Source organism: Herpailurus yagouaroundi, unplaced genomic scaffold (assembly GCF_014898765.1).
Source record: "Herpailurus yagouaroundi ecotype Mexico unplaced genomic scaffold, PumYag 28, whole genome shotgun sequence".
NCBI classification, from domain to species: domain Eukaryota; kingdom Metazoa; phylum Chordata; class Mammalia; order Carnivora; family Felidae; genus Herpailurus; species Herpailurus yagouaroundi.
Window position 1 is genome coordinate 77,241,784 of NW_024412376.1, and position 17,257 is coordinate 77,259,040.

General features: G+C 37.7%; 1 protein-coding gene across 7 annotated transcripts in view; it reads left to right on the top strand.

Moving 5' to 3' along the window:
- Positions 1-17,257, top strand: part of LEF1 (lymphoid enhancer binding factor 1) — a 120,148-nt gene that overhangs the window by 2,734 nt on the left and 100,157 nt on the right. For all 7 annotated transcript variants that reach the window (XM_040476606.1, XM_040476579.1, XM_040476590.1 and 4 more), the window contains exons 2-3: positions 125-191; positions 1,607-1,740. In XM_040476606.1, coding sequence (XP_040332540.1) covers positions 125-191; positions 1,607-1,740 — 201 coding nt within the window. The remainder of the gene's footprint in view (positions 1-124; positions 192-1,606; positions 1,741-17,257) is intronic.

A 17,257-nucleotide genomic window follows, 5' to 3' on the forward strand; every position in this document is an offset into this window, starting at 1 on the left:
ATTGGTAAAATGGGTACATTGACTTGCACCCAGTCCTCGTCCTTTGAATGACCAGTGGACACACACTTACTACAAACTCTAAGTTGCTTTTCTCTTTTGGGGGCATGGGGGTTCTTGCTGTTAGGTGGCCAGACAAGCACAAACCTCTCAGGAGTCCTACCACGACAAGGCCAGAGAACACCCTGATGACGGTAAGACACTAATACTGCTTCTCCCAAATTTATAACCTCACGTGCAATTTGTGAATATAGGTGTATCGGATGTGATGTGACTGTGCTATTTTAATAAAATAACACTATTTTAACAAAATGGGAAAGAAAATCCAGTGAACTTACTGCCTATGTCTGATATATATTTACATAATTTTAAAACTGTCTTGAATGAGTTAGGGGCCTTTGGATTTTAGCTGGCTTCCAGACTGTGTGGAAGAGGAAATGTCTATAATAAGTTTTCCTCTTTTCCTTATTTTAGCCAAAGTTCTAATTGGCTTATTTTTTTCTGCATTGTTATAGAGTGACAGTCTACACCAATTTATTTTCCAACAAGAAATAGTTTCAAATGGATTTTCCTTTGTAAACTTGCTATTTCTTATTACAGTGAGAGGACAGGCAGTGAATGCACGGACTGAATATGGCCCAGTAAATCGAATCTAACTTGTAAAAATATAAAACTTTATTCTTAAAATTAGGAACTTTGCATATGGAACATGTTAGACTTTCTCCCCATTTCTAATTCTTGCTCAAAAATTTAAAAATTGCGTATATTTTTTAGATTTAAGGAGAGCTCCCTGTGACTTTAAAATAATCTGTAGGGTTTTCATTTCGAATAGTCTGCATTTCTGTTCTCCAGTTTACTTACAGTCGGCCTGACCAGAATGAAGTGTTCATGCATACAATATGTCAGCCAGGAGGAGAAGGGAAGAGAACTGTAATATCAGACTTTCTTCTGAGCTACAAAGTAGTTATACAGATTAAAGAGAAGAAATGTATATAGTAAACACACACAGATTTCTTTGGCAGAATGGTGTAGTACATAAAATTAAGTCTCCTGGAGTTAATCCTTTATAAATTTGATTAGTTGTCCATGTACTAGACACAACTCTTTCTCTTGATAAAATCTAGAAATTTTCTAGAAATCTACAATCACGGGTAGAGTTTTTGAGTTTGCCGATAAGGTGGAGCATAACTTCAGGTGTGTGTGTGTGTGTGTGTGTGTGTGTGTGTGTGTAGCCAGATGGCCTTATATGTTTATAATATAGCTTTAGATTTGTGTGTGTTTTTCCCTGTGCCTGTATTTCTTGGTCCAGTTTGTTAGTTTTAGAGCAAATTAAGTAAGATGAATAACACTTATTTTTGTAAAAACACCCATCAGTAGTGGAAGTAAATTGAACCACATGTTTTTAAAACATCTGTTTTGCTGCTAAGTCATTTAAGAGAATAAATACTGTCAATCTAAAATAGAGCATAATAAGCCAGTTACAGTATTTTGTAAACAAGTCTTTTGTATAAGGTCTGATTTGTCATAGAACTATTAGATTTTCAGATGAAAATACAGTGATATAAAAAGGAAATCAATGCATCATTGATTGTTATTTGAATTCTCTCAGGAAAGCATCCAGATGGAGGCCTCTACAACAAGGGACCCTCCTACTCAAGTTATTCCGGGTACATAATGATGCCAAATATGAATAATGACCCATACATGTCAAATGGATCTCTTTCTCCACCCATCCCAAGAACAGTGAGTAACATGCTGATGTTGCAAATTATTTTCAGAAGTGGAAGTTAATTTGTATGTTAGCAAAATGTTTGTTTTTTAAAACACTTTAGAAATACTCTCATTATATGTGACTGGTCATTACTAAATAAGACCTGCTGTGAAGAATGGCTGCCTTGAAAGAGTACTTACTACCTTTGATGTCTTGCTTTTGGAATTTTAGCTTTTGGCTTATTGGTTAAGATTAATAAATAACAGAGCTCCAGTTATCATGAAATCAAGTAAAGCTAAGTCAACAAATTCATGATTTTATGAGTATTGTGCTTTTTATGCTGATGACAGGAGAAAATTGATTTAATTTTTCAGTTAACTAAGTACTGTATAGTTTTCACTGCCCATAAACCATCTAGAACCAGAACTACTTTAGCTCATTGAGTAGTTGAACATTTAGAATGTTACTTCAGCTTTTAAAACAGTGTTTCGTTGTATTGTATTACCCTATGTTTTTTAACAAATCAGTTGGGGGTCAGGTGGGGATGAGGTATTTTTACTCTATTGTCAGTTGTTGAGAAAGTATCATTTGAAGACCATCCTAAGGAAAATTGTTCTTTTTATCTCATGGCTCACTTAACTTTTCAAGTTCTAAAAAATTCAGTGGCATTATAACTACATTAATGCAAATGTTTAACTCTGTGAAGAATTTCAGATACGTTATTTGATGCTATTTTTCTTTGTTGGGAAGCGAAAACCTTTATACAGTAGGAAAACACCTAAAGGGTAACTTGTATAGTATGTGAATGTGAAGTGTACTGGTGACTGGAGTTCTCCCACAGAATAGTCCCTTCTGTGGTAGTGACGGATTTTCACTGATCCATCAGTGTATTTACCCTATTTCAGACTTCTTCTCCCTCTGCCACCTAAGCCCCAGTGAAGAACATGTATGTGTGGGTCTTGGGGATTAGGGGTTTAGTCTGTTCCTCCAGGGAGAGAAATCCAGGATCGTGAAAATGGAACCTATGGTCTTGCCTTATTAGTCCAGTGCTTCCACTAAGTGGGGGGTAAAAAATCACAGACATCTGGGGAAAGTACTGGTATTAATACCTCTGGGATCTAGAAGATTCAGCAAAGGAGCAGAGAGAAGAATCAATTGTGAACAAACAAGAGTATTTGTGATTATTTGTAGTCTTTGTTAGAACGAGAGGTATATGAGATATGTGTGGGCACTGTGATTTAGAAGTTAATGTAATTATTTTTCCATAAATTTCCAAAAGATATTTGAACTTTCAAGTAGGGAATAAGATATTTCTAATTTTCATATAGCAGCTAAAATGGTGATCTTGGCAAACTTGTGACGGTTGTTATATGAAATAGAGTTTTCACATTTTATTTTAAAAGGCTCTTCAAATATTTGATGATAGAGATGTCTGTGTGATACATACAAATCTCCTGACTAAAAAGTATATTAACTAATTAAGCAAATACAGTTTAATATTTAGAGACCACCCCAAGTATAAATGCTTCTGAGTTTTAAAATTTGTAGGTGACTTTATATTTGTTGAACTAAATATGCAGACATCTCAGATACTTCTTTTATCGTTGGGCTATTTTGTTGGGGTTTTTTTGGATGGTAAGGAGGAGAATATGTTTTAGATAAGGGATAATTGAAGATTTCTGTTGAAAGTCTTTTTAGAACAACAAATAATCTTTCTGACAAATCTAAATTATAGTCTCTGCACTGGTAACAATGGAAGATAACCCCTAAAACAATCTTACACTTTTCAGCTGTAAACACAATTAATGCTTAATAAGTATTTGTGGGATTTATTCTTTAGTTCAGCCACTTCTCCTTTCAAAACGATAATTGTTAAAAGTCAATATAATAAAAATCTGATACGGATAAATTATCCCTAAGCATATTGAAAATTAAGCTTCTTTAAATTAGCACTTTCTGCTTTAGGTCTCCAGCACGCAGCACGCACCCCCACCCCCCACCCCGCCAATACTAATAATTTTGAAATTCTGATAGAAGGTATTTATTGTTAGTATACGTATTAAAATTTTGAGGTCAGTGAGTTGAACAGTCATTCATTGTTTAGGAAAGATTTGTGGCCAGAATAAATGTTGGTGGGTGTAGATTGGAGGAAAGGGGTGTGGTTAGGAAACAGTTACCTTACCTTGTTACCTGCTGTTTTGGTGTATTCTGTTATATTTTAGGACCTGTTTATTTTAGGCACATTTTGTTGCGATATTCTGCAGTTTGCACAATTATAGAAGCTTTTCAGTTTTAACCACAAGGCTATGTCCATTTTTTTTTTTAAGGGTAGTTGCAGTCTTCGGTTTTTAATACCTAGCAGCTGTTTTTAATGTGTCTGAGATCCAAAACACTTTAACCGGAAAGCAGCCTCTCTTATTCACCCCTAACCGTGCTTTCTGCCGTCTTGCTCTTTAACTCTCTCCTTAGCAGGACTTAGTGTTTGTGTAACTGACATTCTCAGTGATAAGTTTTCATCTAGGGTGTCAGGAGCTGGGTGACCATTTGTGTTTGAGCTGAAGGTGGGGGTAGCCCCAAGGAATCCTCGTTACTTGCATTTGCATTACAAACAACTGCTTGTTTACGGGCATCTGCTCCCCGCAGGTGTTAGGACTAGAAAAACATCTGGGGGTGGGGGAGGGCCCTGACCGCCCCTTCCTCACACAGAATCTTCCATTTTATAGGAACCTGCACATATCCAGAGATTATCAGCTAAGGCCAATTGGCACGCACAGATGTGTTTCTGTTGATAGCTCATTTTAACAATTCTATATGCGTTTTACTCCTTTTTAGACAAATACTGACATACAGATGCTTACACAGCTTTTACCTGTGGCCTAAGTACAGTATTACCTACTCAAGAGAACCACCTTTGCCAGTCCAGCTTTTTCCCTTCTGAAGGGAAGTTTTAACTGGCTAGTTACATGTTTCAGAACTGGAATTCTTAGAGGTGTGTTTATATCAGAAATATTATGAATGAGTATCTCAAAGAATTTTAAATGCGAATTCTCAATTCAAATAAATCAGGCCTAATAAGAAAACACCTGTAATAATAACACATTTGGTGTCAGTTGTTAAAGCACAGTAAACCTTGGCTTGAGTTGGTCGTTTTCATAGAGAGTAAGAAGATGCTGAAGCTTGTTAAATATTTCAGAACAAGGACCCTAGAGAATTTATTGAAAGCATACTCCCAAGCCTTTTTTTTTTTTTTCTGTGAGTCTTATTTATGGCAGTCCCTCTAGGCCAATGGTAAAGTATTAAAAGAAAAAAATACTTTGTTACCTCCTTTGGGTCCTGGCGCTTGCGTGCCTGAATACCCTGAATACCATGTGAGCAGGGGGTTTGGCTGGCTTCAACATAGTGAAAGTTCCCTTTGGCATAATGTACTGTGGTTATTAATCTTAGGTGTCAGACTTACATTTGTCCCATAGGCTACCCACGTTTTTAACACCTCTGAAGAGAAGCATCTCATTTCTCTTCAGATGCATGGGAGGGAAAAGCAGCAGACGTCTTGCGGGGAGCTACAGCAAATGTTACAGCTGGGTCGTAGGACCCACCGACCTACCTCAGTAACACCTGGTCAGCACCGTGCTGCTGACTTCATTGTTTCTTTGTGCTCACACAGGATGGATTTTTAGGTGGGAAAAGAAGATGTTTATGTTTGCATTTCATCTTTCCTTTTTTTCTTATTTTTAGTAGACATTGCTATTAAAATGTTCAGGGGATCTTTTTTCATTAGTTTGAGCATCTCCGTTCTATTGTATGGTTTTTTTTTTTTTTTTTTACCTTAAGAGAAACATCATTTTGATTTCTGATGAACAGAATATAATAGGTATCTATTATGACTTTGTGATAACCTACCCCCATGTTTGTATTTGCTCACAAACAGCTTAAAATTGATTTTCGTCATTGCTACATCTTGAATTAGTAATTAGGTAAGCTTATGCTTATCTGTAAGCTTACACTTATACCACTGTGCATTGCTGAATAGCTTTGAAAATACAGAAGTAATAATTCAAGAGTGGAGGGAGACTGTGGCTTATATTTTGAGCAAGGTTTTTAAGGTGGGGTGTCTTCACTTTACAAGAAGCTACTTAATTTGATTTAGTGAGAAATTATTTTAAATTTTCTAAGTTGCATACTTTCCGAAGCTAAGTACATTAAATTTGCAGGAGAATTTAAGTTTTAGAAGATGGGTTCTATCTCAAATTTGTTTTTTTTTTTTAATATTTATAACATCTTTATTTCACTTGACTTTTTTTTTTATTTTATATATGAAATTTATTGTCAAATTGGTTTCCATACAACACCCAGTGCTCATCCCAAAAGGTGCCCTCTTCAATACCCATCACCCACCCTCTTCTCCCTCCCACCCCCCATCAACCCTCAGTTTGTTCTCAGTTTTTAACAGTCTCTTATGCTTTGGCTCTCTCCCACTCTAACCTCTTTTTTTTTTTTGTTCCTTCCCCTCCCCCATGGATTCCTGTTACGTTTCTCAGGATCCACATAAGAGTGAAATCATATGGTATCTGTCTTTCTCTGTATGGCTTATTTCACTTAGCATCACACTCTCCAGTTCCATCCACGTTGCTACAAAAGGCCATATTTCATTTTTTCTCATTGCCACGTAGTATTCCATTGTGTATATAAACCACAATTTCTTTATCCATTCATCAGTTGATGGACATTTAGGCTCTTTCCATAATTTGGCTATTGTTGAGAGTGCTGCTATGAACATTGGGGTACAAGTGCCCCTATGCATTCTATCTCAAATTTGAATGTGTGTATCAGGAGAATGTGTGGGGAAATTCCCCAGAGCCCTCAAACTCTTCTAGTTCATTCATTTGATACATTTTTAATTGTAATGCTACAAAGCAGGGAAGGATCTTAGTCTGAATAATTGGAAGCTGATGCGACACCTTACTCCCCCGCAACTACCATTCATGTATCTGAGCTATCTCAGGACCAAATGGTTTGCTTATTCAAGCGTTCCAGGGAGCCATACTACCTACATCTGATCCTCCAGTAGCTAATACTGTACTTGCATCACTCGTGCAGCCAAAGTGTGATCTTTATTCAGCTATATTTTTTTCAAAATGACTAGAAATTTCTTGTTCGTTCATAAAAATAAGAGAACAACCCAATTTCACTAAAACTAAAGATCATTGAGCCATCCTGCAGAAAATCTTGCTCTTCAAAGTACCTCTTCTCCTGCCCCCACACAGGTCCTGAAGTTGCTCTCATCAACCCCATTATTTTGATTCAGTCTATCTTGTGGTTGGAGACTTCTGTACGATTTACCAGGACCGAGATTGGACCTCACAATGGGGTTCCAGTGGACTTGAATTTGTAGCCTCACAAGTATTCTTTCATAACATCAGTCGAGAAAATTTTGTAGCTTTTTGAGTCCTGTTGTGTTGTTTTTGCTGTTTTAAACTAATCCTATCAGTTCTTTAGGCAGAACCATTCTTGGTTTATGTGACTGACATTTCTTTAGGCAGTAGATCATTCCATAACTCTCTGACCCCTTTGTTCCTCATTTATGTATTGTAGACATGATTGGAATTTTATAAAACTGGTTTCCCTTTGATTTCAAAATAGATAAGCCAGCACTGTCCGTGGGTTAGCAGAAAAGCACATATGTATTATTCCCTGGCAAAAGTAAAGTTCAGCATTATATAGGTGCTGCTATCATGGGAGTAAAGGTTTTTTAAAAAGAAGATATTCATTTAAAACTTGTGTGTCTTGAATATTATTAAGTGGTTATGCCAAACAGAGAGTCTATAGAAAGCTAATACTGTAGCAGTCAAGAGACTTAGTACTGCTTTGTACTGTCCTGACAGGTCCTTACTCATTTGGAAAAGGCAGCCACTGGACTTTGTTTAAATACTTTTTTAAATATATTTTAGATCATGATGGCTTTTCAATATTAATTATGACCTTATGAAGTCACAGTATAGGAATTGTATACTTTGCTATAAGCTCTTAAGTCATTTTAGGCATGTAAGTGATTCAATCTTTATAAAATTTGAAGAAGTAAAGCCAGAAAATGGCCTAGAGACGAACCACAAAGGTTGGGTGGGGCATGGGGGCAGAAAGAGAGGGATATTGAAATACACTGACTTGACAGGAAGAGTGGGCAGTTGAGTAGAGAAGATGGAAAGGAAACAGGCATTGCTCACTCCAGAGATTTTGACAATGTAGCCAGTCTAGCTGGGACTGTTTGCAGACTCTTTAAAAGGATGTTCAGGGGATTTTATTTTTTTATTTTTTTAAATTATATTTATTATATTTCTTTGGCCAGTATTTTATTTTACTTGGATTGTTCAGGGGATTTTAAAATCTCTGTAAGATGATGCCTTTATACACCATACCCACTCAAACTAAACTTGTAAACCTGCTGAAATTAACTACTTGCTATGTGTAAATCACTCACAAAGCTCTCAAGGAGTGGTACTTACCGGTCTTCAATCTTTATGGGGAATATTGCAAGGGCATTACAGAGCAAACAAGAGTTTTGCCTACTACCTGTCCCCTTTTTCCCATCTGTAGGAGAAATATGACTGGCAGAGATGTTGCGTCACAGAGAGTCTAGAAATGTGTTTTATTTTTGCAGCTAACCAGGGGCAGGTAGACGCTAAAAAACTTTTAATTGTTGGCCATTGTTTTGAGCTGTGTCCACGCCTAATTCTATATGAAACTTGATGATGGTTTTTCAGAATCAGGCTTTGATCCTCATCATAGTAATTTGTTGTTGATGTTATGTTCACTTTAAGAAAGAGGACTATTGCAATTTTACTTAGCACAGAGAAAGGTTGCATGAGGGGTAGCTGAAGGGAAGCCTCTATAATCTAGAAGGAGGAGTGGCTCAAGTGGAGCTTTAATTTTCCCTTCATGTTGTCAGCTTCTTAATGAAACAGTTACCAAAGCAAATTTTTAAATGCTGACATACTAATACCTACTTATAAGTCCTTTTTTTTCAATCCTGAAAAATTCTGCAGTAAAACCTATCCACTGTTGATGATAGTTGATCAGCTGGTCAATTGATCAAGGACTACTGATGAATTATGAGATAGTTCCATTCAGCCTAGCATTGAATAGACACGTCAGTAGATTTGCTGAATAAAAAATGCACTAGAAATTTTTCATGTATGTTTTTTGGATATTTCCAAGTGATCTCTCTTTATCAAACCAAATGCTATGTTAAAAGCAAAAACTGTCCGCTAAATAATCCTTAGTATTTTATTATTTTATCTTTTCTCTGATTTGTTGCATCAGTGAAAAGAGAGAGAGAACATTAGGCTAGAGTCTTTAATAAGAAAATCAAAGTCACTCTTTAAAGACTGTTAAGTTTCCAAGTAACTGCTAAAAACAGCCAGCTGGGAGCTTGCTGCAAGAATGAAAAAGAATGGGACTGGACCCTCATATGAGGACTGGTCACAAGAAGTACTTTCTTACTTAGTTCTAGAAATTTAATTGAAGAAAAAGAGGTGATAGAAACACTTATTTCAAAAGGATACTTGAGATAGAAATATAATAGGAATAGAAAACCATCTTCAATTATGTTTTAGTATCATATGGTTAATGCAATTTATTTTTATTCTTTCCCAGATAGAACCATTTTTTTCCCAGTAAAACTTGAGGTATTTACAGGTATTAAAAATTTTGGTGTGCTCCTTCTAAATATATGTGGCATTATTATCACAGCGGACTTTTCTAGGCCAATGTGTACTGTAAATTATGGCCTTCTGTGATGTTGAGATGTTGAGAACAACATATTTGAGTCTTGGTTAGGTAGAGCCAGGTAGTTCCCTGTGAAGGAGAACCTGTGGGGAAGACCAGTACTGGGTAAGATGTCAGAGACCTGAGGTCTCGTCCCAAGTCCTTCATTCTTTCCCAAAGCCGTGGGGGGAGGTATTTAACCTCCATCAGCCTTTGTTTCCTCATTTATAAAATGAGAAATTTTAATATTTCTTGCCTGCTTTATGTGGTTGATGTGAAATTTAGGTGGCACAAAGCCTGTAAAAGTACTCGGTTTACTAGCTAAGGGAACAGAGCAGGAGTGTCAGATGGTATAAGCCAGTGCCTGGACCCCCACCTGCTGGGAATGCTGTAGCCACAAGGGGTGTTTGACTGTACCTAGTAAGCTCCTGAGAAAAGGAAGAAGTGTTTGGTTTTTATCATGCCACTGTGCTGACCTGAAATTTGGACACTGAGTGAAGGCCTTACATTCACCTGTAGAAAATTCTTGCGTAGGGGTGCCTGGGTGGCTCAGTTGGTTGAGTGTCTGACTCTTGACTTGGGCTCAGGTCATGATCCCAGGGTTTGTGAGTCAGGGCATTGGGCTCTGTACTGATAGTGCCCAGCCTGCTTGGGATTCTCTGTCTCCTTCTCTCTCTCTCCTCCTCACTCTCTCTCTTTCTCAAAATAAATAAATAAATTCGGGAAAAAAAGAACAAAAACAGAAAAATCTTGCATAAATAAAAATTTTGGGAATTGTCATTACATCCCTTACCAAAGTGGCTTTCTTCTCTTGGGTTCCTTTTTCTCTCTAGTCATGTTAGGAGAGCATGTGATTTTTCTTGTTAGCACCATAGAGAATGTGGTGAAGGAGCAGGTTTCTAAATTTCATATTCATGAAAAATCTCATACCCTTCTAATATTTGATATGAAATTGCCAGATAACTCTTAACTCCTTGGATGGAGGTAAGAATATTTTTTGGTTAGGAGACTTTTCCCCTTAATCCTTTAGGAGCCAAGTTTCTTCTCTCCACTGCAAAAATTATATAGAGGAGATCTAAGAGCCGTGTGAATGTAGAGGATGACAGGCAAGTTCCTTTTTTCCCCTTTGAATTTTCTTCTAACTTAAATCTTTCCAGCTTTCCTGGCACCTAAAAGGATCAGGTCCAAGGGGATGTGTTGGCCCAGCAGCAAGGAGAAATCAGTGATTTTCTAGCCTTGTGGAAAATTCCAGCTTCCATCCTTTTAAGACTTTACTTTTTCTCTAAATAAAACCCAGTGAATGTTAAATATATTTCAACATGGAGTCAGCTTTCTTGGCAAAGAATTCTTCCATTTTTAACGGCAAATATTATATCTCATAATTATGATCACATATCATCTTGGTGCACTGGTTCAGATGACTTGGATCAAGAAAAAGGTACTATAATCTTGTCTCAAGTGTGTTAGACTTAGTCTGTGACTCCAACAGTGAGACTTTTTTAAAGTCTGGAATAAACCCAAAAGTACTGAAGTAACAAATTATTTACTGCTTACTGCATTGGGCTAACCAGTTTAGCTAACTAGCAAGGTTGGGAAAAGAATTAAGTCTCCCAAATGTTGCTTGAATTAGTGTTTGCTCATTTGTCTGTATACATTAAAATTTTTACATTAAAACTCAAGATTTTATTTTTTTTTTGAAAGGAAAAACACTTACCCTTTTTAAAAAAACGACTACTTTGAGCCAGATGCTGTTCTTTAGTTTAGTCCTGACTGAAAACTGTAGGTGGGTGTTCTCATCCCCATGGAGTTGTGGAGTCAGTGCTCTCCCTTAAGATAGAAAGAGGTGTTTATTTTCTTTGAAAATAGCCACATTTGCCATTCAGAACATAAAACACTTATTAAATGAATCGTAATATTGGTTAAAATATAAAATAGAAAAGCAGTTATTACTTTGATTTTATTGGAAATTTCATTAATGCTTCACTATGTTTTATGAAAATAGAATACTTTTATTAAAAAAAGCAATCCATGGTCACTAGAAAAATTAGTAAAATAAGCAAGAGGAATAACAAATATTAAATTCCCAGAATCCCACTGTGTGAGGCAATCACTCTTAAAACTCACTATGTAGCCTTTTAGACCTCTACTGTACCTATGCACATATATAAATATATATTTTATATGTTTATGGCAATGGGAACATAATATACTGTTATGTAATTTGCTTTATTTTCCCACCAAGATACAGTATATAATTTTTACATCATTTTTTTTTTAACTTTATTTACCTTGAGAGAGAGCACAAGAGCTGGGGAGGGACAGAGAGATGGAGAGAATCTGAAGCAGGCTCCATGCTGTCTGCAAGGAGCCCAATGTGGGGCTCAGTCCCACAAACTGAACTGTGAGATCCTGACCTGAGCCGAAATCAAGAGTCAAATGCTTAACCAACTGAGCCACCCAGCCGCCCCTAACCGCACCTAACATCATTTTTAATGATTGCCTAATTTATGTAATCAGTCTTGTTGAAGACATTCAGATGAAGTCACATTTTTCCCTGTCTTTGGCAACATTGTGATGAAATGCATATTTTCTTTCTTTTTTATTTTTTTTAATGTTTATTTATTTTTGAGAGAGGGAAAAGGCAGAGCATGAACCGGGGAGGGGCAGAGAGAGGGAGACACAGAATCCAAAGCACGCTCCAGTCTCCAAGCTGTCAGCACAGAGCCCAACATGGGGCTCGAACTCATGAACCCATGAGATCATGACCTGAGCCAAAGTTGGACTCTTAACTGACTGAGCCACCCAGGCTCCCCAAAGTGCATGTTTTCTAACTAAATCTTTGCACAGATTCGATTTCCTTGAAATGAATTGCTAGAAGTAAAACTGCAGAATTAAAGGCAATGGGTGAATGCACCTTATTTTTAAGTTGGGGTTAACCCAGCATTGCAATTTAACCTTAAAAAAACATTTATTTTAAGTCCATATTTAAAAGTATGTATTTGATTATATTCAGGTTGGGTTATGGTTGGTGTTTTGAGGCTGATAATTTTCATGCCTCTTCTGGTTAAGAATGAGTCCAGTGCTAATGAAGAAGTCAGACAGATGGAGAGCAGAGTATCTGTTTGTTAGTTTATATATATATATATATATATATATATATATATATATATATACACACACACACACACACACATAAATATGTGTGTGTGTGTGTGTGTGTGTGCATTTAAATTTATTTGTTTATTTTTGAGAGAGCAAGCGAGCACAAGCAAGGGGAGGGGCAGAGAGAGAGGTAGATACAGAATCTGAAACAGGTTCCGGGCTCTGAGCTGTCAGCACAGAGCCCAGCGTGGGACTCGAACCCATCACCAACTGTGAGATCATGACCTGAGCCAAAGTCAGTCACTTAACTGACTGAGCCACCCAGGTGCCCCTGTTTATATACATCTTAATGTTTACATATTTTTGAGAGAGAGCACGCAAGAGCGAGCATGAGTGGCGAAGGTGCAGAGAGGGGGACAGAGGATCCAAAGTAGGCTCTGCGCTGACAGCAGAGAGACCGACATGAGACTCAAATTCACAAACTGCAAGATCATGACCCGAGCTCGTTAGATGCTCAACCGGCTGAGACACCCAGGTGCCCCCAGTTTATTTATTAATAAGACTGGATTGGCGAATGTGGCTTGGACTATGACATGAATTTGGACTTCCTTTGACTTCCCCAAATTGAACACATCACTGAGCCACAGACTTCCCTAACAGAGGCTGGGAGCTTATCTCCTGTGGAACTTGAGGTGAGAACAAATCCATGGTTGGGCAAGTTGGCCTCAAAAGAGAGAAAAAAGAGTCATCTACCCTTGCTCATTTTCTTTCTCCAAATCACCAGAGAGGAGTAGTCCTGCCTTATGGGAAATGAATGAGGAGATGGGAGAGGAAAAGGCTGCCTTCCTGGGAGCTGCCCAGAGAACACAAGTTCCTACTTTATTGGCCGAGCCAGGGAGTAGGGAAGAAGGGCACAGTGGTTATCCCTTTAGTCATAAGCCTTGATAGACTGACCAGACTGTGGCCCAGAGACAGTAGGGGTAAAAGACACATTCATACGACGATGGGAGTTGCAGCGGAGTACTGCTGGTGGAGTCCAAAGATCTGGATCCCAGTGCTCTGTTACTGGCACACTGTGTGCTCTTCAGCCAGTGACTTATTCTCTCTGGACCTTGGTTTCTTCACCTATAACATGGATTGCCACCTGTTCTATTGGTAAAAATACACAGTGCTCTGTGTTATCGGTAGTGTTTCTGGGACAGGGACTGACTGCATCTGAATTACTAGTTGGGCGGGGCGGGGGGTTGGTTCTCGTTAAAAAGGCAGATCCTTGGGCCCCTCTGCAGATGTCCTGAACCAGAAGCTGCAGGCAGGTTATGCATATGCACTTTGAACACGTTACTTTATTGATTCTTACCTAAAGTAAGGTTTGGAAAAACACTGACCCACTAGCTGCTTAATAATTTAACTGGGGTTCAGATGACCTAAGTGACCTGCACAGGCCTCGAACCGAGAAAGCAGTAGAGCAACATTGGGCACTTTGGCCCCAGAGCTCACCTTCTCTCTGCCTAGCCCTCATAGAGACCACTGGCACTCAGTTCTCTTCTAGTCAGGTCAGGTTTCCTCCCGGAATGCCCTCCTCCATTGACTACAGAATAAATCCCACATTCTTCAGCATTATTTTCAAAGCTTTGCACATTTTGGAGCCATCTACCTTTCAAGGCTTGTCTCCTTACTGCCCTACCCTGCAGCTTACCATTCACCTACATTTCCAGACCTACACCCTAAACCCTTTCCCAAATCCCCAACTTCCATTTCTTATCTTGGTCTCCCTGAAGTGCCCTGCTCCCTCTTCCTGCCAGCACAATCTTGTTCATCTTTAAAGGTCCAGGCTAAATGGTACCTCCTTCATGAAGCCCCTCCTGATTCTACCACCAGTTAAGACTAAGTGCTGTCTCCTGTGGATTCCCACAGGACTTTCTTCATAACTGTTACCATGTCTAATAATAATTGGCTGTCTCTGCATCTGTATTTCATACTAGTTGTTAGTTCCTTGCAGATAGAGCACCTGTTTTATTCATCTCTATTGCCCAGAACCTGTTACACTACCTGGCATAGAGCAGGTTACTTTCCAGATGATTGTGGAATAAATTTAGCAGAAAATTTGAATTCCCACTAATATCGGGCAATAATACCAGATGTCATTCCATATTTAAATGGAGACCCTTAGAAAAAAAAAAAGCTTATAGAGAATCACAAAGCTGAAATTAAGCTTAGAAGTTCTCTGAACATTCAACATGGAGTCCATGGACTAGACATTAGCTCTCAGTTTTGAGTACATAGTACATAGGAACTGTTCTGAGTCCTTTGTATGTTTTTGCTCACTTTATCCTCAGAATAACCTGATGATATCCCTAATATCTCAATTTTACACGTGAGACTGGGCATAAAGAGGGTTGAGAAACTGAGGCATAGAGGGCATAGAAGAGATTAAGGAGCACGATAAAACAGTTCAAGAAGTAAGAGTACAAACAAAGTTGGTCATTTGCTCCAATCACACAGCTAGTAAGTAGTGGTACCATAACTGGGGCCCAGGTCTTGACTTATACTGCTGGGTGCTTTCTGCAATTTCAGTTTATTAATACTGTCACTGCCACACAGAAGATGCTAGATGACCACTGAATCAGTCAATTTCTCACCAGTAAGGTGTATGAATTCTTATAGAAGCTTTGTGAGTATAAAATGAGATAGTGTATGAAATTGTACATTTCTTTAATATTTGGTAGAAATAGTTGTGCTCGTGGTGAATATGGAGTTCAAAGGCAAACCAGTTAGATGCAAGGAGAAGGGGAGATGTATAAAAGATGGTGAAAGTTCTAGCTTGATGATGAGAGGACAGCATTCGTGGAAAAAATGAATTTAGAAAGAAGAGCAAGTTTCAGGACAGACATTCATGAGTTTGGTTTAAGGATTATCCTACGTTTCTCTTTCATGCTAAGAAAACAAAAAATTAACCAATATCTGGAGTCAAAACATTTTATATTATGGCCATTGTTTTGGTCCCATCATTTATTTAAGTCCGCAGTGCCTCACAAAATCACTTCATTTACTTACCTCTGAAGCTGCCTGGATTTTACCCGAAGCCTCTGTATGACTGTGAGTCCTAGAACTGCCCAGAGGTGAGGAGAGTAATAGTATTCATATACTAGCATGTAATATCTAATGAATGCACTGTACATGCATTTTTCTTATTAAATACTTGAAGTGAATATTGCTAGTCTTTCCATGTTTCCAAAAAAGAAACTGGGGCACAGAGAAGTTATTCGATTACTGTAGTCCCAAAGTTTTGTAAGTGGTAGAACTTGAATTCAAAGCCAGGTATCCCTAATTCAGGAGTTGGGACCCAATCCATAAACTAGTTTCTCCCTTGAAAAGGTGTTGAGAAGAATCCTTAGTCAGTGTCAGTAAACTGCTTTGAGGATTAAAAGTGTCTGTTATACATGTGTTTTATTAAACAATATAAACGGTTTAGCTTTAGTAGTGGCTTAAATAACAGGTTCTTAGAATATGTAAAAATTGTCTTCTGGTTCATTCAACACATAACCATGTGATTGTTTAATGTGTTCTTGAAAATTCCCAGGAAATATTTGTTCTTTGGGTGTATCAGACACATTTTGATAAATGTCTAATTTTATGGGAGTCCCTATTGCTCACTTCTAGGGGCCCTGTGTCCCCAAATCTTATGTATTTAAGTAGGTTAATCAAATAGCTGGGTGGCCAGAGGTTTTGTGGTTCTTGGAATCTCTTTGATAAATAATGTTGTCTCCTTATTCCATAAGAGCTGAGCATTTACAGGCAAAAATCTACTGCCAAAGAGTGTTCTTTGCACAATAAACAATTAAAATGTGGTATGTGCTTCATTTTTAGGAGCTGTTAGTGGTGATTTTTGTGGTATCATGATGTTAGATTAAGTAAGAGAAATTAGAATTAATTGGAATGATGATCATTCCTGAGAAGTTGCAACAGTGGGTTTCCTTTAAAAAGTGAAGAAACTTTTCTTGTTATGAAGATACTTACTAGGAGCAGTCTTCTTTCTCTCAAAAAAAATGCCTTTTTTGTTTTTTTTTTATTAAGTAATATATTTTTTATAATTAAGTCTTTTTTTAATTTTTTTTTCAACGTTTATTTATTTTTGGGACAGAGAGAGACAGAGCATGAACGGGGGAGGGGCAGAGAGAGAGGGAGACACAGAATCGGAAACAGGCTCCAGGCTCTGAGCCATCAGCCCAGAGCCCGACGCGGGGCTCGAACTCACGGACCGCGAGATCGTGACCTGGCTGAAGTTGGACGCTTAACCGACTGCACCACCCAGGCGCCCCAAGAAGTAATATATTTTTTAAAAAATTGAGGGAACTCATTAAACAATAGAGAAAATAAATTAAAAATATGTTTCCACCATTCAGATATAATGTTTCATTTACAAACACACACACGCACACACACACATTTTCAGATTTCTTTCTGCATCTATACTTACAAGCATTTTTATAAATGGGTTCATAAGATTATTTTTATTACAATGTTTTTTCCTTAAAAATGTATCATGTGCTCATCTTTTTATGTGAATAAATATAGGTCTGGGTCATCAGTTATGGTTGGATACTATCCAGTTATGAGAATATTTCAATTTATTGACTATGTTTTCAGTTATGAACCTTATTGTTTTTATTTTAAATCATGCTAAAA